This window comes from Meriones unguiculatus, chromosome 6, assembly GCF_030254825.1.
Source record: "Meriones unguiculatus strain TT.TT164.6M chromosome 6, Bangor_MerUng_6.1, whole genome shotgun sequence".
Taxonomy (NCBI): Eukaryota; Metazoa; Chordata; class Mammalia; order Rodentia; family Muridae; genus Meriones; species Meriones unguiculatus.
In genome coordinates this window covers 47,750,691-47,775,394 of record NC_083354.1, presented here as the reverse complement: position 1 = coordinate 47,775,394, position 24,704 = coordinate 47,750,691, and the positions used below count along the sequence as shown (strand labels likewise).

Here is a 24,704-nt window from a genome sequence, read left to right as displayed (position 1 = left end):
TAGGAAAGAAGCACATGAACAAGATGCCTACAAGGCAGGCCCTGCCCCTGGTCCTGATCACCCTTGTCAGCTTGCAGACAAGGGCTGTGTCTGAGCAGTCCCCATGGCAGAGGCAGCACTGGGGTGAGGTGCTGACATCCACAGTACTGCCGAGATGGGGGGTGAGCTCACACAAGATGAATGTCCCCCACTTTGTACCCCAACATGGCAAAAAGGAAGTGAAAACATGTTAATGTGAAAAAGCTTCAAGTCCCTAGTACAGAAGAGGATATTTCTACCCTGGCTATGTGGACTTCAGGGTCTAAGCAAGGTAAAAAGAGAGAACAAGATGCCAGGCAGTGGTAGCACATGCCTTTAGTCCCAGCACTTGGGAGGCAGAGGCAGGCAGATCTCTGCAAGTTCAAGGCCAGTATGGACTACAAAGAGTTCCAGGACAGCCAAGGCTACATGGAGAAACACTGTCTCAAAAAGCCAAACAAACAAAGCAAAGTAAAACAAAACAAACAAAGAAACAAAAAAAAGTGGGAGAACAAGACACATGACACAAAGTCCCTCCTAACCAAGAGGCTACTTGCAGTTGCTGCCTGCCTGGAAAATCAGTTTTCTCCAATCATGTTTCATGGCAGGTCCCATGCCTGGAGTAGCTGGCCAACGCAAAACAGACTTCATGTTTTGTTTTTCCCCTATGTGCTTTTTGTTGGTTTGTTTTTACCTTTGGTGTTGGTGTGTGTGTAGGCTCAAGGAAGAGTTGGGGAAAAGGAAAGAATATGGTCAAAATGTATTAGATGTAAAAAAAAATAAAAATAAAAACACCACATGTATTGTTGAGGTGGGGGCAGGGCCAGGTCCCGTCCTTTGAGCACAGCCAGCTGCTGTTATGGAGAGCAGGGGCTCTGTCATACACCCCCGGGCACTGGGAATGTGTTGGTCCCTTCAGATGCTGTCCAGTTCAATGAGAGGAGACACCAGCCAGATGATATGAGAGGACTCCCAGAAAAGGGCATGTTCTTTGACATCAGATGAAAGGGAATATGGGCTAGCTTGTCCCTGTACCCCTGCCTCCCTGGGAGGAGTTTAAGCCACCCGGATGCCTCTAGGCAGGTGGGTATCAGCTTTGGGTCAGCAGAGAACCACCATTTGAGGACTTTCAGCACTGGCCAACACAGAACAGCAAGCGTACTCACTTGAGGGCTCCTATATAGCCAAAGTATGGTTGAAGAGAGGAGCAGCCACAGCCTGGACACAGTTGACACAGTTGGGGGAAGGCCACAGGATCTGCACAGGGGACACAACTGCCCGAGAAGAAACTGGCCACAGCTGCTCAATACAAAGAAATGGGCAACAAGACATAAGCACAATGCATGAAGCAGTGAAGCAAGAAAACACAGTCCTGGCTCACGCTTACATGTGCTAAGCAGGGTTGCTAAACAGGAGTAGGTTAACCCCTACCCTGCAGTTACCCACCCGGGGACACCAGCTATACTTCCTTCCAGCTAAGGCTTGCCCTAGACCATTGTCAGCTCACTCTGTTCCCTAGCTTTCAGGAAAAAAAAAAAAAAAAAAGTTCCTCCGGGCGCCAAACTTAGAGACGTGCAGGACAACTCATGACCAGCAGGTGGCACCAAACCATCCTTTGGCGGTGGGCGGGGCGGGGCGGGGCGAGGCGGGGAGTAGGCAGGTCCAGCCACTAAAGTGAATCTGGAAATCCACGTCTGCCCTTTCGTTCCCTCCTCAAGACAGCCTCGGTTGGCTTGTTGAGAGCTTACAACAACGAAAAAGGCTCAGCTGCCGCCTCCCATGGGCAGCCGCTGCTACAAACCTGCCACTCTCTAGATGCTTCGCTCTCCCTCCAGCATCTTGGAGTTCAGCCTACCTGTCTGACTAATCATGACAGTGTGACCCCCCCAGCAGGACATCCAGAATAGAGATGACGCTTACCTTTCTCAAGAGGGTTGCGGGGCTCCGGCAATTTACAGTAAAGTAAGCCAATGGGGATGTTCCACCCTGCAGACCTGCCCAGGCCCGTGTGGCAGGACTTCTTGCCTTGGAGCTCTTCAAACAGGAAGCCCGAACCCTTCTTTACCACGGCCACAGCCCAGTAGAAGGTTTGTGGTTCTGAAACGGGACAGTGTGGGTGGAGAGCTTTGACACATTACAGAGCGGCACTGCTTATCAATGCTTGACCCTGAGTGAGGGAAGAGAGGCCCTGGGGTAGCTTAGGCTGAGTTGGGTTGTAGGGAGCCAGAGAAACCTCTGTAGGCTTAAAGGCGGATGGTCCATTTGTGGCCTCACTCCAGGAAAACAAAGGCTCAAAGAGCACCTGCACGTGGGTCAAGGTTGCTCTGTTGACCTTACTCTTACCAACCCAAGGCCTCCAGGAAGGTGGAGCTACAGCAACGGAGGCTCTCATTGGCAATAGGGATGGTAAGAGCAATCTCAGACCACTTCTTAGTCTATTGGGCTCCCCGGGGTGTGCCCGAAGATGGCTTCTCCCTCATACATGCACCCGGGGCCGCAGGGAGCTTGGACAGCTCACCAGATCAGCGACACCCCTCCTGGGTCCTCTGGGAGAACTTACTCTCAGGTGTCCCATAAATCTCGGCTGCTACAGGCTTCAGGTTGTTGGGAGTCAGGCCTGCATCGTACACCCAGCCGGCGTCCAAGGTCACAGCATCTGCTTCACCCCCCTGGAAGAGAAGAAGCTCCTGTGAAGTCCTGGCTTTCACGGAAGGCCTCCCTAAGCCAGAACAGATAGAAAGGGACTAGCCACGCTCCATGGGTCTAGGGCCAGAAAACCACCGCAAGTCTGTCTAAAACACACCCAACCCTGCTGGCTTGGGTTGATTCCATTTCTGTCAAGAGACTGCTTGGCCGCTGTCCACACATGTTCTGCGTGGAGAAAGGAATGGAGAGGTTTTGCTTTTGTTTTGTTTTTCTCTTTTCCCTGATTTACCCTCAGCAACTGTACAGGCTTGGTCTGGCAGGTTTGGTGGGGGAGAGGGTCGGCCTGCTGCTCTTCAGAGGTGGGCAGAACCAGTGTCCTGCAGGCACTGATGGGGCTGTAGTTGAGAACACGGGGGCCTGCGGATGGCACGGCTCTTACATGTTCCCATGCTCGGCCACACAGAGGGCTCCTTCATTCAGAGAGTTCCCGTGAGCATCTCTGCTGGCACTTGCCTTTCCACTGACTTTTCCTACAGTCCTCGGCCCATGAAACAGTAAGAGCAAGCATGCCATGGCCACACACACCTGTTATCCCAGAATTTGATACACACGGGGCAGGAGGACTCAAGGTTTGAGGCCATCCTCTTATTTTCATTTTTTTTTTTTGTTTGATTGTCTACCTGGATACCTGAAAACACCCATCCCCCCCTACCTAAGTTCAGTTTTTACAAATGAGCAAAATCCGAGGCACATAAAGGTTAAGCCATTTTGGTATGCCATGTAGCTGCTAAGACATGCAACTGGGATTTGGGGCCAGAGAGTGGGGTTTATTGCTTATCATCATCGTTACTTCGACATTGCTTGTTTAGTTTACTTCATGCTTTTGTGAATGTTCAACTTTTCTTTGGTATTTTTGTTTGTTTTAAGGCCATCTGTAGCCGGGTGCAGTGGCGCATGCCTGTAATCCCAGCACTTGGGGAGACAGAGGTAGGCAGATCTCGGTGAGTTCAAGGCCAGCCTGGTCTGCAAAGCAAGTCCAGGACAGCCAAGGCTATACAGAGAAACCTTGTCTAAAAAAAAAAATCAGCGGGGGAGGCAGTTTATCTATTCATGCTGATTTTAAGCTCATGATCCTCCTGCCTCACCACAAAGTGCAGAATTACAAGAATACACCACCGTGCCTCACCACACTCTTGGGTTTAAACCAATAATCCCCTTGGAGTATTCCAACTATAGCTACAGCATATTTTCTCTTTACTTGAAGTCGTCTTTTTTTTTTTTTTTTTCCAGATCTAGTAAGGCTTATTGAAAAGTAGCTCACTCCCTGCCAGGGGGAGGAGTCCACCGAACGGGTCGCCCTTCATTAAAGTCTTAAAATGAACCCACCGCCTTTAATGTGGAGCAGTGGTTCTCAACGTCCCCAGTGCTGCAGCCCTTCAGTGCGCTTCCTCACTGTTGTGGTGGACTGCCCCCACAGGACAAGTCCATCCGAGCTCCTGCCTCCGGAGACTTGACCTTACTCCAGCGTGAGGCTGGGCACCCAGGATAACCTAGCCCTCTCGTGTGCCTGCCCAAGGAGGCACACCACCTTCAGGAAAATAGCCGCTTTCTCTGGTCCAACACAACCAAAGACAGGCCTTCGCCTTCCTTACCATGAGTAAAATTAAGGCTCAGGAGTGAACATGCATTTCTTGTAACTCAGAAGTGGCTCTCAGGGGCTGGAGAGATGGCTCAGTGGTTAAGAGCTCTGACTGCTCTTCCTAGAGGTCCTGAGTTCAATTTCCAGCAACCACATGGTGGCTCACAACCATTTATACCTTCTACTGCTGTCTTCTGGCATGCAGGTGTACATACAGATAGAACATTCAAAATAAATAAGCAAAATCTTAAAAAAAAGAAGCGTCTCTCTCCAGAACCTGGAAGATGCATATGTGTGAGTGAGTGTGTGTATACATATCTTTTTTTTATGACTTTTTATTATTATTTTTACAGTATTCTGCCTGCATGTATACTTGCCTGCCAGAAGAGGGCACCAGATCTCGTTATAGATGGCTGTGAGCAACCGTGTGGTTGCTGGGAATTGAACCTTTGAAAGAACAGCCAGTGCTCTTAACAGCTGAGCCATCTCTCCAGCCCGTAAATATCTTTCTATATAAATATATACATCAGGAAGGACAAGGGACCTATGTCCTCACCTCGGTGAAGACGGACCCCTAAATATCTAAGCACCAGTCAGCTACATGGCTGCGCTGGCTCATTTTGAGCAATCCCCAGTTACTCATTTCCCTGACTCTGTTGAGTTCCCACACTCTCCCTCCCTTAAGCTCTTTTCTAAGACGTCCACTTTACTTCTCTACACACTAGAATGGAGCTCAGCTCTCCCCAAACTGACAGTAATCACAACTACAAATCTTGTTCATCCTGCTCTACCTGCTAGCTAGCTCTTGCTTCTCTGGTTTCCTGCTGCTAACTCACACCAGTGTGCCTTTGCGTGTGCTGTCCATTCCTGCTGTGGTTATCCACAGCTCTTTAGGGGAGAGCCCTCCCCAGGGCCATCTCTTCAATCTTAGCTTCACTGATTCCTTCTCCAAGAGATTGGTGGTAACTGTGAAGGCCAAAGACGTTTTCTCTGAGTCCCTGCTGGAACACCGTTCTTTCCCTTTGCTGAATAGTTTACTCACTTGCAAGCATTTCTCCTCTCCTTACTAGGTTGTGGACACCATGAAGGTAAAGACAGTCAGTGTTTAACCCCTGCATCTCCACGAGCTAGTAGAGGGACTGACACTCTCAGATGTTCAAGAGCAGTGCTGAAGGAGTAAAGATCGGAAAATAAAGGGATCAACTGCCATCTGCAATCGCCACTCTTAATTCTTTCCTCCTAAATTCACTCATCTTCCCAAATATGTATCCAGGACCTACATGGTGGAGGATGTAATACAGTATTGGAGCATGTGTCTAGTATTTCCAAAGCTCTGGGTTCAATCCCTAGCAACACACACACATACACACGAGAGAGAGAGAGAGAGAGAGACAGAGAGAGAGACAGAGAGTCAGAGGGAGGGAGAGAAGGAAAAGGGAGGAAGGAAGAGAGAAAAAAACAGAGAAGGGGAGGAAGAAGAAGAGAGGGAGAGAGAAAGTGAGACAGAGAGAGATACATACATACACACATAGAAGAACAGCGGTGGGGGGACAGAAAGAAAGAGGGAGGGAGGAGGAGAAAAGGAAGGAGTGAGGGAAGAAGATAGTATGAGAGAGAAAAGAGAGCGTCCCAGCAGAGCTGGACAATAATTATTGACGTCACAGACATCCCGATTTTCCCCTGAGTTCGCAGAACTTAAGTGGCTCAGCACAGCCACCTTTCAGAGAGCACCTTTCTCTTGCCTTATGGACGGTAAGCATGCCCTCTTCTGCTTCCATTTTGGAAGTAGATTTGAAGAGCAGCAGGGTTTGACCACCCGGCACATAAGCCCCCCTACCTGTGAGTAAAGAGTTACTCCAAAAACACCGAAGAAAACAAACCCGCAGCCTCCTACCGTGTTGGGCAGCAGGACTTACTGAAATGGCCTTGATGCAATCAGGGTAGGAGGTTTTCTTCACACAGGCGAGCCTGGGACCATCCGCTGGAAGGACGGTTTTCATGTGGTCACGGAAGCTGATGCACTTGGCGTTTTCATGCTCTGACACTGCGCACCATTTTACAGTTTTCTCAGGGACAGCCAGACATAGTCCTGTAGGAGAGAAGGCAGAGGCATAAGAGGCCCACTCCCCATGCCCGGGGAGAGAAAGCACCACTCCCTGAAAGGTCCTGATGGCCTCCCCCATTCCAGCCTCTTCTCACTCCCGTTGGCCGTCATGAGAGAGCAGAGGTGTTTGCTGCTGCATCCTGATACTGAGAGCAGAGAAATTAGTTTACCCCAGTGGCCTCCCCTTTGGCTGCTTGGAGGGATGCCGGGATAGCTGATGATGGCAACCTGCTCTCCTCCTGCCTCTTTGCCTCGTTGTCATGGCTGAAGGTCCGCATCAAGAGCTTCAGTGGACAAGTGCCATTCTCAGCCATCTTGACACAAGGCTCTTAGGTTCTCTGCGTCTCTGTGCACAGCAGTTAGTGTGCGAATTCACCTGAGTTACTTTTCAGCTCTCTAGAAACTCCCTTCTACTCAACAGGCTTCTGTTTCTGCCCACCTCCCCTCAATGCTTCACCCCCTTTTGGCCGCCATTTAAAGGAACAGCTGGAGACAGCCATGTGTATCACCATTTGTGTGTATGTGTTTGTATAAATGGACACATGTGAATGTGTGTGTGCAGATGAGTACGCATGGAGGCCAAAGGGCAACATGGGGTGTCTTCTGCTAATACTCTGCCTGGTTTTTTTTTTTTTGAGACGGTGTCTCTCACTGAATCTGAGCCTTGCTGGTTCCATTAGACTGGCTGGCCAGTAGGTCCCTGGGATCTGCCCATCTGCTTCCCCAGAGCATTGCTGTCCCCAGCTGTTTACCTGGGTGCTGGGGTTCTGAACTGAGGTCCTCCTGCTTACAAGACAAGAATCTCCCCAGCTAAAACATCTCCCCAACTATGTCACTGTTAAAATCCACGTGGTGGGCAGGTGCCATCCATGAGACCCAGCACTCCCAGTTTTCACCACATCTGTTCCCTTTTGGGTAACTCAGCAGGGCCGACACACTGACTCAGCAAGGTCCGCAAAGCACTAATGAGCATGGCATGGGGAGGGCAAGGCCAACGGTCCTTTAGGATGGATAAAGAAGGACAATAGGGAGGCGGAGTGCTCCAGCTCCTGCCCTTTATACCACCCCGGCCGTGGGGAACCCAAATGGTAGGCTCTTTAGCCTCTTCAGACTAGTTCAAACTAGTTCATCTAAATTCAAGTTGACAGCAAATAACTCAAACATTGTCCCAACGATGTGACAAAGGCCACCGACGGTCTAAGCAGGGCAGATGCTTGGGTCTTTGAGACCCCCTTGGGGGAGGAATCAGCAGGATGTGTGACTGGCACCTCTGACCCCACCCTCACCTGACCCTCCCAGGCAGGTGCTGTAACACAGGGGAATTACACTCATGGTTTGAACTCAAGACTTCTGGCTTCAAGTCCCACACTCTGGTCTAAGCCACCAGCGCCAAAGGCATCCAAGGGGACATCAGACAATGAAAAGACAGCAGGGTTAGAGCCCAGGAAATTCTAACTACCACAGTTAGAACTACACTGAAAGGCTCAGTGTGGAGCCTGGGTAAATTGGTTAAAAGTTTTCTGACATTTTATAACACACCTGCAAATTACTGTCCATAGCATGAGGAGCACATAATAAAAGGTAAAGACTGAATCAGGGCCCTGGATGCCTGAGGATGGAGGTTATTCCTACGCTATTGAAGAAGACGGAGACGTGACAGGGAGGAAGCAGAGGGCAGGCTCTTAGGGCTTCCAGCCTTTAGCTTGTAAGGATTGCATAAGAGCCCACAAGTACTCTGCAGCCCTTTCCTGCACCCACACTCACCCAGGGCTGCACAGGCCAGCAGGACGCCCACGGCGAACCTCATCCTCCCGGTGTGTGTGTGTGGCGAGGAGCGGGGAGCACAGACCGACCCGCTTCTGCACCGCCTGCCTGTGACCCGCTCCCCTTTATGCCCGGAGGGGGCCGGCCGGGTGCAATCTTTGACCTCTTGTGTTTGTGCAGCCCAATTGCCCAATCGCCCCGCGTCCACCCCCTTCCTTTCTGGCCCTGATGATCACCTCATTTCCTGAGCTGTGGGATAGAGCTGCGCGTGGAATCCACCACAAGGAAAAAAAAAAAGGCTGTTTAGAAGGAAGCTAAACCAAATCCAGTCTTTGTTATCACCGCTCTCTTGGTGCCAGGAGCGGCATGGTAGAGCCGCTTGGGCGGGAAGAAGCCCGGCCGTCAGAGCTTCTGCTTGCCAGCAGCTTTATCAGCCTTAGGTAGGGGAGACTGAGGCTGCAGAGGAAAGGGAACTGCCCTGGACCCCAGACTAGAACCCGAGAAGGAACATACAGAGAGGAAAATTGGGCTCCAGTCAGAGAGGCAGCACTAGCTTCTGGTGATCCTGGGAATGCTCCCGAGGCAGCAGCAGCTCTCTCTCTGCCCCTGCACTGGGGCTGAAAGCATCCTACCCCTGAGATTCTGATGGGACAGTCCAGGCTAGGAACAGTCACGGGGTGGGGTGGGGGACTTCTCTCCCACGGTCAGGAAGTGGTCACACCGTAAGACTCAGAACAATGGGCCTGGGAGGATGCTTCCCGTCTATCCCTAAACACCTCCGATTAAGCAGTGACCAAACCACTTTGACTGCATGATTTTACCACAAAAACATTATGTGCTGTTTTAACTGGAACTGCAACTGTGCATTTCATCCCCAACCATGGACTGGAAAGGTGTGAAACAATGAAGTAAAAACAAAATAGGCGTTTGGAAATGTTCCTCAGGGTGTGTTACCTCGTATTCTATCTCCATGCACATAAGACGGGGATACTGAAGCCCAGTGTCAGACTGTGGGAGGAGCCCAGTGAAGCACTCAGCAAGCCTCAGCCACTGTCAAGGTGTTCAAAAGGGACCCGAGTGTCCACACGGGGCTCTCTTGTAGAATTAAACACATAACTGAGGACCCAAACACAAATGTCTGGGGCCACCAAGAGCACAGAGCCTCCCCGCACACCCCGATAGACATCCACGGGCCTGGGCTTCCCACGCAACCACGCAGCATATGCATTCCCACGGCTAGCCGTGTCCTGTCAACCCCTCAGGAGAAAGGCAGTCACAGGGCTCTGTTTCTGACCTTCTCCTGTGCAAGAACCAGTAGCCTGGACCTCTGTACCAGGCATGAGCTTGCTTCATAGTTTAGCCGACAGAGAGGAGCTCATGCCAGGCCCAGTCAACATGGTAATTTTGCTGCTTTGGTTTGTGCACTGGTGTTTGAACACAAACGAGGGTGTCTTTTCCATTGTTAATTCCGGTCTCTGACAAGAATGCTTTGAAGGCACATGTATGTCTTGTGAGGGGTACAGAGAAAGTTGTACTGCTTTTGGTTTGTTTTTTTCTTTTTTAAACTTTACTTATTGTGCACGTTAGGTCTGTATGTGTCCAAGCAACAAGCACCACGTATCTCATATGTCACGGTTCGAAGGTCAGAGGTCAACTTTCAGGAGTCAGTTCCGTCCTTCCAACCATGGAGGTTCTGGAGACCAAATTCAAGTTGTCAGATTGAAACCTGCTTTGCCTACTGAGTCAGCTCGTCAGCCCAAAGGTCAGATGTTCTAACTTAACACATCCTTGTAACCCGGACACACATAAAACCCTAAACACGGAAGCAAAACTGTCAAAAGGCGAAAGACAGGGACAGGGTGCCGCAAGCATCCAGCACTCCTTTCCTTTGCCCATCATTTGTTCCCCGTTTTCCCTCAGGGTACCTCAGAGGTCCACATATTACTGTCTGACCTGTGGACCCAGGTAAGGAAACAGGGCCAACTGACACATTGAGCGCAAATGCTGGTTTGCTCGTCTTTTGCAATAGCAGTAAGTTATCACTAAACCATCCCAACAGATGGTATCCTGGAGAAAGGAGTTGCATGCTGGCCGCTTTAGAGACCATTGGTTTACCAGGGGATTTTTGCAGGGACATGAGGCAAACGTGCCGGCTGCTGTTCTGTGTTCTGTCCCCTGACCTTCTCATGGGTCCTTATGCAGGAGGTCTATATTCCCACAGCAGGCGGTAGGATATAGTCTGGAGTCACTTGACACCTGGAGGAAGGGACACAAAGATGAGAGTGGAGGGATAGCAGGTACCCGGCAAAGCAACAGGTATGCTTCCAGCTGATATCTTAGCTAGCCCTGGAGCAAGCTTGCAGGGGCTTCCAGGATGCAGGAAAGGAATTGTGAGGTGTTGAACTTATGACACAAACTCAGGGAAGTTCGGAGCAGGGCATGCAAGACAGATTGAAAATTATTCTCCCTGCCTCTCCTTCTCCTATGTACACATAATGAGCCTACGTCAAGCTCCAGCTCCAGCCACTGGCTTACAGCCTTGCTTTATCAAAGTCTCTGGTCTCACTGGGTCCTCAACAGACCAGCCAACTGGAAGCCCTGCTTCAGAAGGATCCCCTGAATCCAAGCCCAAAGAGATACACAGGCCATGGAGAAAATTTCAGTTTGACATGGGCACCTAGAGCTACCGTGCCATCCACATATACCTGGTAGAGAGGTCCAGGCCATTGGTTCTTGCTCAGGAGAAGCCCTCTGTCTGCCGTTCTCCAAAGGGTAGATGGGACAAAAGGCTGCTTTTGGGGTGCACGTGTGGGTGCAATCCTGGTTATATTGGTACCCAAGCCTATGGGGGAGTCTATTGCGGAGTGTGGGGATAAGAGGTGAGCATCATAGTGCTCAGTGTTCCTGGTGGCCGCAGACACCTATCCATGTCCTCCCTTGTGCTTTTGAGTCCCTCTAGACACTCACTGTTCCCCTGAACACCCGAACAATGGCTGGGACTTTTGCAGAGGGGCGCTGAGCTCTTACTACAGCTCCTTGCATTGGTGCTTGAGAATCCCCATCTAGATGTGACAAGGAAACCGGGGGAAACAGAACCTTGCCAAAGGTCGATGGTGACGCCAAGATCACAAAATCAGACAGACTGGTTGGATGTGAACTCGTCAACGAGGAGTTTCCTTCTTCCAGGAAAGCAGGACTTACTCAGGCCGAGAAGGCTTTTCTGGAGTCACACTGAGGTGGTAACGGGTGTGGACGGACGCCAGCCCTGCCTTTTCCCCATTGGCATTCCGTCACCTCACTTCACCTCTGCTGCCAGTTCTGCTGTCTGAGGACCTGGTCCGCCTGGGGGAGGAGGGAGTGCCCGGCTGCAGAATCTTGGATGGGGCTGCTGAGACTGGACCCAGGGGGAAGGAAAACACAGTTTTAGCCCCTTGAATCTTCCAGGTTGTGTTCTGGGATCAACAGTGCCACAGATAAAGTCGGCATAAAATGAGGATATTTTGGGAATGGAACTTGGAACTTCTAATGCTAGCCTTCTCTGGACCACAGCTGGTTTCTTAAATATTTGATCTCTCTGTTTAAGAAAGAGTGAGAAAAACAAGAAAAGCAGGTGAGGAGTTTCTAGTTTCAGACCAACCAGCACATGACCCGAATCATGGACCACAACAGAGTGAAAACCCTTACATCCCAGCCACGGCGCTGGCTTTCTGGTAGAAACAACTCAACTGTGTGTACGTGCCAGGGAGCTTGGGGTGCTGCCCAGAGGGGGTGGGCAGGGAGGCAGTGGGCCTCTGGACCAATATTTGCTGTTTACAAATGTTGCCCAACCTTCATAGAAACTGAGCAAACAAAGAGCCTCTGTCTGCTTCAAGCATTCCTCCCGGTCCCGTCCATCCCCCTCTCCCCCGCAGTGTCCTCTGCCCCAGCCAGAGCCTTCCTTCTCTGAAATCTCAGGTTTGGGTCATCTTGGGGAGGGAGTAACCTGGGAAGCTGAGGAGGGAAAGCCACAAGGCCAGCCACTGCCAGCCTGAGGAAGGTGGGAACTGGGACAGGGCTTTATGGGAAACTGGCATTCAGATATGTCATGTGGCGCCTCCTCCCTGTCTCTTCCTCCCTCTGTCTATCTGCCCTTTCAGAAGTCCTAAGACAATGGGAGGCTTTTATTCTTTTCACAGCAGAGATCACAAAAAAAAAAAAAAAAAAAAAATAGCATTTTCATAAGAAGCAACCGACCATGGCCAGGTGGACTGAATTCAACCAACATTTAAGAAAAACCACAACAGTCTTACACAACAGTCTTTCCCAGTCTAGGAAAGTCCGGACTAATGTTGCAAGAACAGGATGTGCACTTTAAAGGAAAAACAAATCAATAAAAAGACATCACAGCAAACAGGAAATATCTTCTGAGAACAAAGATGCAAAAATCCAGGGCCTGAAGCCCTGGGTTTTGATCCTTAGCACATGCATAAATGTGGGCTTGGACACACACCGGCACACCTTCTACTCATGAGGCGGAGGCCGCGGGACCAGAAGTTATGGTTAATCCTTGGCAACATAATGAGTACCAGACCAACCTGGACCATATAGAAACATCTTAAAAAAAAAAAAAAAAAAAAACCACAAATAGGATCCACTAAAATAGAGTAAGGATGATAGATCGTTACTCAATTTGATTTATCCAGGAATGCAAATTATCCTCGGCAGTATCAGTTAATGTAATTGAGTAAATCAGTGCAATAGTGGAGGAGATTAATGACCACATCCATTAGAACTGGAACATCATTTGATACAGTTCAGCATTCATACATAATGAAAGTTCTTAGGCAACTTGCTCCTGGATTTGATAAAGGGTATTTAATAGAGATCTACAGATATCCTGCTCCATGGTGGAATGTGAGATGAAAGCTATCTCTTTGAGCGGAAGAATGATACTAAAACATCCACTATTATCATTGCCAGACCTCTAGGCAAGGGGAAAAAAAATAGGAAAGCAAAATGTCTGAAAGAGAAGAAGAAGAAAACCCAAACAAACCAACAAACAAAACTCTTATCTTTATATATGGCTTAATTGCATATGTATAAAATTCTAAATAAATGTATTTTGTATTGTAGGATGAGTGGGCTAAGACACATCAGAGCGCAAAGTAAATTATACAAAGCCACCTCATTTCCATGGACAAAATCTAAAAACTAGAGAATTCTACCTAAAGGAAAAACAAATGCTTATGAACAAAGACAGCTGGATTGTCATGCCCTATTGTTGAGGAAAATAAACCTGAGGTAAGTGGAAAACTGCACCGTGAATGTGGAGCATAGGAGCCAGCATTATGCAAATCTCAGTTATCTCCAAATTGATTCATAGATGAGTTAGGGCATCCTAGGAGTTGAAGGTTTAATCAGGGTTGGGTCATGAGAGCAGGAGCTAGGAGGAAGTAATGAGTAACTCAAACCAGAGATGCATGGAAAACACTATGGAAACCCACTACTTTGCAAGATAACTAAAAATACATAACTCAGCCAGGTACGGTGATATATGCCTATAATCCCAGCACTCAACAAGGCAGAAGCAAGTAGATCTCTGAGTTCGAGGCCAGCCTGGTCTACAAAGTGAGTCCAGGACAGCCAAGACTACACAGAGAAACCCTGCCTAGAAAAAATAAACAAACAAACAAACAAACAGACAAATAAATAAATAAATGAGTTTGAATACAGGTAACCTGCTTGGGTGGACAACACGTTTCCCCAAGACGTGTTATTAAAAGAAGACCTCATTGCCAGGGGTGAGGCCCTCTCTATGCATTATTTGATCAAAAGAGCCCCCAAAACAACATGTGCTGTTGCCATTGCTTTTGGATGTACAGTAGCGAAATCAAGCTGGAACTGGCCTGAGAACTTCCTTCCTGCTGGCTAGCTTTCATAGAGCTGGAGGGTGCCATCCAGGCCACTGGGGGAGGAAAGTCATCAATGCGTATTACCTAGCAGTGAACCTGAAAGTTCCAGTGTTGACCTACCAGGCAAGACCTGCCACTGGCAATAATGTCCTGAAGGCTAGAGTGGTAACTAGCTGCTCTCCGATTAGACAGAGGCCTCCACAGATGGGAACTCATCCTTCTCAGCATAAACCCGGCCAAAACTTCAGGAGGTTGTAGAGCGGAGAACATACTACTGTTGCTTTCCTAGACGATCGCGTCAAGCTGCCTTTCAAGGCCTGTGAGGTGGCTCAGCAATCAAAGGTGCTTGCTGTCAAGCCCGACAACCTGAGTTTGATCCCCAGGGCTGGTGGGAGGAGAGAACTATCTCCCACAAGTTGCCTCCTGACCATCAAAGGCAAGACCTGGAATGTATATGCACACACAATGAATGAATGAATGAATGAATGAATGAATGAATGAATTTTTACATATTAAAAAACAAAGCCTTTTAAAAAACTGCCTTCTAAACAGTGATGTTTATCTCTATAGGTTAGTGCTGCTCTCAACCTTGGCCAGAAAAGCCTCTTGGTGCACTGGGCAGGAGTTAGTGCAGAGACTCAGAACTGGTTAAGGTGCAGAGAACGAGGGACTGTTGAGCGATCAGCCATAAACGGGACATTTGTATCAATCCCCTCCCCCAAGGCTTAAGGAAAATGGCAAAGAGGTGGCAGATAGATCGTAACAGCCAACAGATGGGGAACAGTGCTGTGAAATAGCTCTGGACATGATGTAGCTGCTGGACTCATGACCTCACACCATCTGCATGAGAATGAGCCAACAACATCGCCAACATTCTAACAGGCAGCACTAGTTAGACCCAGTGACTTAAAAATTAATAACAATAATAATATAACAATAATAATAATAAAGTAGAAGGCGTGGAGGTGAGAAGAGGTTGTGTGGAGGGGTGTGGGAAACAGGAGGCGGGGGTTGATATGACCAAGACACATTGTATAAGTGTATGAAATTGTCAAAGAACAAGTAAAAGATATTATTTTAAAAATGATTTATAGATTCTAGTACTCTAAATACTCCCCATCAAATTCCTAAGAAAAGTTTGTATATTTTTGGTATAAATTGGCAATACATTTCTACAGCTCACATACATGTGCAGAAGTCTTCATGGCTTTGTTGGCTGTGCAAGGGAAGGCATACAAGGTAAGAATAGATTGTATTTAATTTATTTTTCACCTTCTTGCCCAACCCTGCACCAAGATACATAGCATAACCATCGAGTGGGCTGTATTCAGGTGTTGATTGTGCATATAATTGCATAAGTGTGGGTTTTTAGAATGCTCTTGAGCTAATGGCACTGAACAAAAATGATACAGCCAACCATGTTTTTAAAAAGATATATTTTGTATACTTGCTGAGATTATAATTGCATACTTCTCCCTTCCCTTTCCTCCCTCTGAACCTCTAATATACCCTTTCTTGCTCTCTTTCAAATTTATGGCCTCTTTTTTCATTAATTACTGTTACATACATATATGTAGATTCACATATATTCCTGAACACACAAATACAGCCTGCCCAGTCTGTATAATATTGATGGATGGATGTTTTCGGAGCTGGCTGAACATTTGACATTTGGTAATCAATTGTTGTGTTTCTCCTGCTCTCGGCATTCCTTAGTTGCCTATAATTCTTTGTATAAGGCTGAGGCCTGTGGGCGTTCCCTCATCCCCCTTAGAGTGTCCATTGTTGGGCTCATTCAACCACATTCTTAAGGGTGTGTACCTACGCATCACCACAAGTCCCTGTGCTCACCCCAATTTCCTACACTAAGAAGTGAAATAAACTTTCGATTTTACCTCTGTAGTTTAAGGTCCCTTTCAGATATTTTTCCTTCCTTCATATGAGAGTTTTCAAACATGAACCAAAGCAGAGTCAGTAACACACTAAATGCCCACAAACAACCCCCAGTTTCAACAAAGCTCAGTGTTTTGTCCATTTTACTTCACCGTCCCCCCCTTCTGTTTTTCTGAAGTGACAATTATCACGTTTCCCCCAGTATGTGATGTATTTTTTAACACACAGGGGTTTTTACGTTGTGATACTGACACATCTACAGAAATAAATAGTTGCTCTGTATTTTACCGTCCATTTGCTAATATCTAACGTCACTTTATTATTTATTTGTCATATGTGTTTGCAAGTGTGTGCATTCGCTTGCTTGCAAGTATGCAAGTCAGAGGACAACTTTCGGGGTTGCTTCTTTCCTTCCACTTGAGGGGTTTGAGGGTGGACTCAGGGTGTCAGACGTGACTGGGAGGGATCTTAGATGCTGAGCTGTCACCAGCCCCCTCACTACCCAGTGAATCTACAGATTCCCATGCTGGTCTAAAAGGAAATTAAGCCACGTGCTCAGTGCAGGTCCTAAATGAGGTTCACATACTATGTGAGGTCTATCCACGAAGTCTCTTTTGCTCTATGGTGATCGCCTGCATCTTAGGCTATTTACTTGCCAGGGAAACCAGATCTTTGTCCCTGGGAATTTCCAGTGCTCTGGATTTGGCTGAGCTGTGTCAGGGTGGTGGGATTTAGCGTGCTCTCTTGTGTTTGATAGCTATTTTGGGGAGAGTCCCTTGATCTGGGTTTGTCCTGGATTACCTCATCATGAGGTTTTGATTTCCTAATTTTGGCAACAACCTCGAAGGGGGTGACATTGTATCACATGGCACGGGCTGCCATGGTGACTTGTTACCTCGCTGCACTGTTAACTGTTTCTTGCTGATGGTATCTGGTGGGTTTTACCGTGGCAGAGCCCTGCTTTTCCCATTAGTAAGAAGTCTGCGAAGAGATGCTTAGAGACTATTTTATACTTTTTTCCTAGTGAGACTTTTTGCCCACTGGTCTTAGCATTCCTTAGTGATTCTTGCCAGAATGAATTGGCATTGCACTGGTTACCGAGGGTTGATTCTCCGAACGCCTCACCCCTCTAGCTTTAGTGATTAGCACCCTAAAGTGAGGAAAAGCCTCCCCTGCTTCACATACTCATCTTGCTGTCATTCAGGCCAGTGTGGCTGCTTGGGTTCCTATTTTATGCAGTAGGTTATAATCCAGAACATCATCATCCACTTTATTTGTTTTCTAAGAGATATTTGTTCTGCTTATACTTATTTATTCGTTTTGTGCCTGCACATATACATTTGTGAGCACCCATGTGCCATGGCAAATATGTGGGGGGTCAGAGGACCATGTGGATTCCTGGGGTAGAGCTTAAGTCATCAGGCTTAGTGGCAAGCACCTTTGCCTACCAAGCCAGCTCACCAGCCCTCACTGTCCCTCTTAATGCCTAGAGTATCTGTGTTCTCTAAAAAGCCCCATCACTCAAGTCTACCTTGTGCTTTCTCTGCACCATCTCTTGGGTTTGTGTTTCTGGAACCAAAACCTCCATGGAGATTTAGCCTTGTAGTGGAGAATGGTGGTCAGAAATGCATTCTGGGAACCTGCTGATGAGGAGTCATTGACACCAAGACTCTTCTACCGACAGGGCTAGGATGTTAGGATGTGTGCATGTGTGTGTGTGCGTGTGTGTGTGTGTGTGTGTGTGTGTGTGCTTCCTCACTTTTTCTGTTTTCCTCTCTAGCAACCATGAGTTCACACTGACTGACTGGTCCCAGTTCCAGCACAGCATGTATTCATGTATTCTAGTTTTCTTCTCTCCATCATCGCAGTTTGTACTCCAATCGCCGTTCTCGGGTGCAACTGAACCACAAGCCACATTCTAGTTGCCTCCTTCCCCTTCCTACCCGTGAGAACGAGGCTCTCCCATTACCCACCTCATCCTTCCTTCCCATTGCTTCCATGCATGATTACTCTCCTTGTCCTCCAGGAGCCTCCACAGCCTCAGGCTCTTATGCTCTTCAGCCCCAGTCACTCAAAGAGAAAAGGGACAGAAATGGATCTGTTGTTGTTTGTTTGTTTCTAGTAAACGGACTAGAGAAGGAGAGGGAAAGGGAGGAGGGAGGGGAAGGCTATCATTTCCTTCATAGCGCATAGAGGCTACATTTCAGAATGAGGATCTGAGCAAAGACTCTTCGAACCCTTCGGTGAAACAAAGCTGTGGACTCCTTTCCACACCCCCCCCCCCCCATCCTTCTGTGGTGAACTGGGAGAAGCCAGGGTTGTTTGTGAAAGCCCTTGACATCCGTTCTGCATGCAAGGACTTGCTAATAGATTCCTTTCCTCGTCCAGTACAACGTTCAGCCCAGCCCAGCTCTGTCTAACCAAAAGCCAACACCTAGAGAGGCCACTGACCCTGTAACCGAGTGGACATCGTGAAGTCTTATGTGTAAAGGAACAAAAGTCCCTGACCACAGGCAGGCCTGCAGGAATGCTGGCCTCCTCTGGCATGCTGTTTACTGCGTTGCCGGACAGACCTGGAAGAGGTGAGGTTGGAGTTCAGGGCCACAGGTCCCACAGCTCGGCAGGTTCAGGCAGGAAATGCAAAACGGTGACAATTCAACATCTGTCACAGAAACTGCTTCAGTCCTCAATTCCAGGGATCCTTCTCCCCGGGGACAAAGTAGGAAGCTTTGTCCCAGAAGGAAAAGCAGGGAGTTCTGAGAACTATAAAGTAGGCCAGAAAGCTAGATGCCAGAGAGCCTGCCATTTCAAACCCAGGGAGAATCTCAATAGAGGAGTTGGCTTGCAGAAGGATAGTTGGTCCCAAATCCTAATTTGTCGAGGCTGCCACTAACAGAAGGGGAACTATTCAAACATGGGAGGAGGTTCCCAGTGGGAAAAACAAGATGGGGACAAGACGGGTTCTAGACAGTGCATCCTAGAATAAATCACGCAGCTTTTGCTGGGGGCTATTGTTTTTGTAATTACAGATTACCAGTAACCTTCATCTGTACACCCGACCCAGACTGGGTACCGTCATGTGCCAGCCATGATGGTTAAAAAACAAACAAACAAACAAACAAACAAACAAACCGTATAAAGTACTCTTCTTCAGACTTAAGCCACAAACAAGGTGTCTAGTAACAGGCAAGCTTTTTTTCTTTCCTTTCTTTCTTTCTTTTTCTTTTCTGTTTCTTTTTTCTTTTTCCTTTTCCTTTTTTTTTGGGGGGGGGTTTTAAGATAGGATAGCATTTTATTCTCAAGTTCCATTATCTCATTAGTAATAGAAATGCATTATCATCCTTGTTCTTATGACAATTACCGCCCTTCCTACTGAGATGCTGGCTCCGTCTGACCCATGATGTCCTCTATTACCACAGGGACCCTCAGCAAGACACGGGTTGAGAGAGCACCTGGTATAACAACCTCACTTCACAGATTCAACAACCCAAAAGACAAAAAACTGGGGCCAGGCAGTGGCTACAGGGGGTCTGCTGCCCAGTAAGGACACTGGAACCTAGACACTGGGCTGATGTCCCGACATGTCCCCTCTGTCTTGTTCCTGGAAAGTGCCACTCGTGTTTTTCCCCCCGGTTTATTTCAGAGTTTAGTTCTCGTTGTTTTTTTCCATCAAGAGAAGTTAAGACTCAGGACTTTCAGGTGGACTCAGAGACAGAGAACCAGATAAGCTGAGCAGAGTCCAACGTTCCCAGGGCCAAACCAAACAGAACACCGGTCACTCTGTTGTCCCCACAGCCTATGCCATTATTTAATGTCCCTACTCACCATGGAAAGAGAGGACCAAAGTCCACCTTCTTTCTCAGCTTGTCCACATTAAGTCTCTGACCTATACAAATTCCCAGACTTTACAAGTCACTGTGTCAACTGTTCTTTTCTACAATTGAGTAACCTTATCTTTTTAAGAATAAGGTCAAGAATGTTACCCATGGATAAACCTTTTATGCGCTATATAACTTCTCTGGATATGTAATTTAACAAGACTTACCAGCACCTACCTAAAATCAGTTAACAAGTCTCCATTCCCATCCTTCTCCTCCGTGAGGAAGGAAGGGGGAGGTCTCAGAAGACCTTCTGAACTGATGCGAGAGCGAGGGTGTGCGTGCGTTTCTGTTGGTGACTGAGGTGAGAGTCTCTAGCTTTTAATAAACCTCAATAGGGCCCATTAGTACCTCAATATGTCAAAAATCTCTGCTGCTTTTTCCAAAATCTTAGGATTGGGAGAAGGTGCAAATTCACAACAGCAGTTCCAAGTGCCAGTTAAAGACACCAATTGGACCAAAACCTCAAGATGTTGGTTGCCCCAGATTGGCATCACTTAGGACTGCAAGGTTGGCTTTCCTGGTGGAGCAAATGGTAACAGAAACTGAAGCTCACTATAGCCAATGTTGTCTAAGGCTTTGGTTAACAGCCTGGAGAATTTGTAGCAAGCAAAACTCTCAGAAAGGATTGGTGTGTCTGTGCCTTCTTTGGGGCAGTCTTCAGGGAGATGGCATAGGATCCTTAAGGAATAAGTCCTCTGCCCCCAAAACTACATGAGCCTGTTTTAATTAGAGTTTCTATTGCTGTGATAAGACTACAGGACTAAAAGCAACTTGGGGAGGAAGCGGTTTATGTCACTGACATTTCTACATGACAGTCCATCATCAAAGGAGCTCAAGGCAGGAACCTGGAGGCAGGAGCTGAAGCAAAGCCCATGGAGGGTGCTGCTTACTGGCTTGCTCCTTGTGGCTTGCTCAGTCTCCTTTCTTACAGCATCCAGGACCACCAGCCCAGAGGCGGCGCCACCCACAGTGAGCTGGGCCCTCCAACATGAAACATAAGTCGAGAAATGTACCACAGGCTTCCCCACAGGCCAATCTAGTGGGAGCATTTTCTCAGTTGAGGTTCCCTCTTCCCATTGACTCTAGCTTGTGTTGACATAGAACTAGCCAGCATAGCCTGAGACCTTCCTGCTACCTTTCTGGGCACTGATTTCTTACCTGGGGAAGGGTCTTCCCCATAGTCTCCCATGGATATGTCAGCTCTGATAGTTGAATGGGGGCGGGTGGAGGAGAAAACCTCATGGCTAGGCAGCTAGATAAGGACCTTGAGACCAGAGCTAAGGAGTTGGGAGAACTTCCAAAGGACCTTATTTTGGAGCCATCATTTCCTTCCAATGCCCTAGACTAAACCATCACAACTTTGACTACAGCTTCTCAAAGCTGAAGTTTTGTGGACTTCTGGCCCAGGAATCTTCACCAAATGTATGAAGTTAAAACTCCCAGCTTTGAAGCAAGAAGATTGGAATGAATTTGAATATAAAACACATCTAGAGGGGGACTGGAAAGATATCTCAGTAGCAGTTAAGAGCGCTGGCTGCTCTTCCAGGGGACCCAGGTTCAATCCCCAGCACCTGCACAGTGGCTCACAACCATCTGTAACTCCAGTCTCAGCGTATCCATTACCCTCTTCTGGTTTCTGCAGGTCCCAGGCATGCCAGAGAAACACACATCCACATTTTTTTTTAAAGCTGCTAGAAACATTTATAGGAAAATGAAAGTGGAAAAATTATATTAAGGGAAATAAACTAAACTTACACAAACACCATGTGTTCTCTTATATAGAGAACATAGATTTTTAATGTGTCTGTGTATTTGAACGTGTGTGTGTGTGTGTGTGTGTATTTGTGTCTTTGTGTCTGTGCCTGTGTGAGTATGTGAGCTCATGTATGTGCAGGTGCCTCTTACGGCCAGAAGAGGGTGCTGGATTCTCCCGGAGCTGGAGTGACATGCATTATGAGTCACTCTATGTGGATGCTGGGATTGACGGCTCAATCTCAGGACTCAAGAGCGCAGCCTTGACTGCTGGTCTAACCCTGCTGGTTCTTTTTTACCTTACACTTTTGTTTTTCTTTGTTATAGTCACCTTTTCCTTTAACTCCTCAGATTATTTATTTATTTATTTACGTATTTTAATAACAACTCTGCTTCTCTCAGCAGCCATTAATTACCTACTTCCTTTAGGAGCCTTTCCTAAAGCCCTTCCTTTAGGAGCAGAGTCCCGGGAGATTTCCATTCTCAATGTTAAGGCGTCATCTGCTGTCGTCTTTGCCCAGGTCCTGCTTAGGCGGCCACAAAGGCAGACATTTCCTGAGTACAGCTTTCCTGTCAGATAGAGGAGATGCATATGGAGGATACAGTCCTGAAGATACAAAAAGGCTTGCTGGTCCTCTGGCTCTTCCAGTCGTTTGCCCTCCCTCCTTCCATGTCCCCCGAACCCCTACGGTGTAGGGGTTGTTTGTGCTATAAATGCATTGCTTGGGGGTGGCTCCCCATGCTCAGTTCTTCTCATATTGACCACTCGTGGCTTTCTGTAACGGACTCTATCTGCTGCAAAAGGAAGCTTCCTTGATATGGAATAGGAGCTACGTGTGGGTATCTGGAGAGTTATTTGGACTGTTGTTAGGAATTGTGATGGTCTAGTGAAGCGGCTGCAGTAGGCTCATCTCTAAGATTCACGACCTCACTAGCCTTTTGTAATTGGCTAGATTTCCAGAACCAGGCATGAATTCCCTCCTTTCTTTATCTGAAAAAAAAAAAAAAAAAGAAAGAAAGAAAGAAAGAAAGAAAGAAAGAAAGAAAGAAAGAAAGAAAGAAAGAAAGAAAAAAGAAAAAAAGTGGAACTGGAGCCACGGCTTATGAGGAGCCGATCTTGCCAAGAACCCAACTTTGGTTCCAGCTCACAACTGCCTGCCACTCCAGGTCTAGGATGTCTGATGTTCTCCTCTTTTAGCCTCTGTGGGCACTGCACCCACACCCAGTCACACAAACGACACAGACAATTTTTTAAAAATTGTTTAAGTTAAATCTTTAAAAAAATGTTTATCGTTTGATTCCCTCACCTCTGCAGTTCTTAAATGTGTTTTTATCAGTTGACTTTGCTCTTGACTTTGTAACAGTTTGATGCTTCTTTGCATATCTGAAGATGTCATTATTTAAGGTGCAACTCCGTGAGTTGCAGTGGTGAGTGTTTAGGTCTCATTGCCGTCCTCTCACAGTATGGGAGTTTGTGTTGGAGGGCAGTTAAGGTGCCCACACACCAGTGGGATGCTTTGAGGCTAGCACCAGCTCCAGTAAAGGCTACTGAGGAGCAACCTTTAATCAATTGCCATTCTAAGTGTTTATTTTTTAGTTTATGTGTGTTTGCGTGCGTGCGCGTGTGTGTGTGCCTCTGTGAGTTTATTTCACATGTGTGCAGGGACCTGCAGAGCCTAAAGGGTGTTGGATCCCCTGGAACTGGAATTACAGGTGGTCATAAGCTGCATGAAGTTGGTTCTGGGAACTGAACCCAAGTCCTCTGCAAAAGAGCAGCACATACTCTTAAGTGCTGAGCCATCTGTCTAGCCCCAACCATGGCCGTTTTACTCCCACAGCTAAGGCACACGCCACAGCGAAGGCCTTTGTGTTGAGCGAGGGCTCTTCTTCGCTCTGCTGGCTAGAAACTCGTGTGATTCGTGACCTCATGAGCACTGGGAACTGTCTGGGGTTAAGCCTCTTTCAGTGACTCTCTTCGCAGCCTGGTGGGTTTTGATTTCAGTCTGCACTGGTACTGGTACATCAAGGATGCAGGAATGAGGAATCTGGAGAGGTTCCTGCAAAGTCCTACCCTTTCTGGCACTCCGTTTCAGTCACCTTGACCTCAGATGTTTATCTCTGTTTCTAGAAACTTCAGATCCTCTCACCTCTGCTTTCTCTTCCTCCATCGATGCCAGTTCCTCACAGTTATTGTTCAATGACCACAAAGAGCTGTTTCAAATGGTTTTTTTTCCCTGATTTTTAGTTGTTTGTGGAAAGAGGGTACACCCTGCTCCAGCCACTCCTTCACTCGTTCACATAAATCTGACTTTTAACGACATATTATCTTGGCTCCAATTCCACACTTGTTAAGAGGTTTATCAGAAGCTGGCATCCTGGTAATAACTCGAGATGGTGAAATCCATGATAAGGAACTCATCACACGTCCAGAAAGTGGAATGCACAAGCAGTAAGATACGATGTTTGCGGTAATTTTAGAATTTTTTTTTTTTCAGAAACCGTTAACTAAGATTTTGATCGCTTTTGACACTAATTTTAAATGTCAAAACATAATTTGTTTTTATGGATGCGTGTGTGGGGAGGCGCATGTACACATATGCACACGTGTGTGGAGGCTGGAGGTGAATGTCCAGGGCCGTCCTCTTTTGCTCTCCACTTTAGTCTTTGAGACAGTGTCTCTCACTGAACCTGAAGCCTACTGATTCAGCTAGCCTGGCCACCCAGTGGCTCCCAGAGATCCACCTGTGTGAAAATCTGCCTTTTCTTAATTTTTGTTTTGTTTTTTATTAATTAGTTTATTCACTTTGTATCCCAGCTGTAGCCCCCTCCCTTGCCCCTCCCAATCTTACCCTCCCTCCCTCTTCTTCTCCTATGCCCCTCCGAGTCCAATGATAGGGGAGGTCCTCTTCCCCTTCCATTTGACCCTACTCTATCAGGTCTCATCAGGACTGGCTGCATTGTCTTCCTCTGTGGCCTGGTAAGGCTGCTCCCCCCTCAGGGAGAGGTGATCAAAGAGCCAGCCCATGAGTTCATGTCAGAGATGGTTCCTGTTCCTATTATTGGGGAACCTTCTTGGACACTGAGCTGCCATGGGCTACTTCTGTACAGGGGTTCTA

General features: G+C 47.5%; 1 protein-coding gene and 1 long non-coding RNA gene across 3 annotated transcripts in view; both read right to left on the bottom strand.

The window, feature by feature from the left end:
* LOC110565556 (serotransferrin-like) overlaps positions 1–8,329 on the bottom strand; it is a 46,882-nt gene extending 38,553 nt beyond the window's left edge. The window contains exons 1-5 of the mRNA XM_021663252.2: positions 8,172–8,329; positions 6,220–6,392; positions 2,579–2,687; positions 1,939–2,115; positions 1,185–1,317 (exon numbers count right to left, since the gene is read on the bottom strand). Of these exons, the coding sequence (XP_021518927.1) occupies positions 1,185–1,317; positions 1,939–2,115; positions 2,579–2,687; positions 6,220–6,392; positions 8,172–8,214 (635 nt within the window). The 5' untranslated portion in view covers positions 8,215–8,329. The remainder of the gene's footprint in view (positions 1–1,184; positions 1,318–1,938; positions 2,116–2,578; positions 2,688–6,219; positions 6,393–8,171) is intronic.
* Positions 8,330–9,473: 1,144 nt separating this feature from the next.
* On the bottom strand, positions 9,474–24,404 carry LOC132654668 (uncharacterized). 2 transcript variants are annotated; one of them, XR_009592337.1, is made up of 5 exons: positions 18,529–24,404; positions 17,929–18,025; positions 13,470–13,593; positions 11,373–11,565; positions 9,474–10,427 (listed from the first exon to the last, which is right to left on the bottom strand). It is a non-coding gene; the product is annotated as an uncharacterized LOC132654668 (long non-coding RNA). The 2 variants fall into 2 exon arrangements; XR_009592336.1 differs by having other exon boundaries at positions 17,929–24,404.
* Positions 24,405–24,704: the final 300 nt, after the last annotated feature.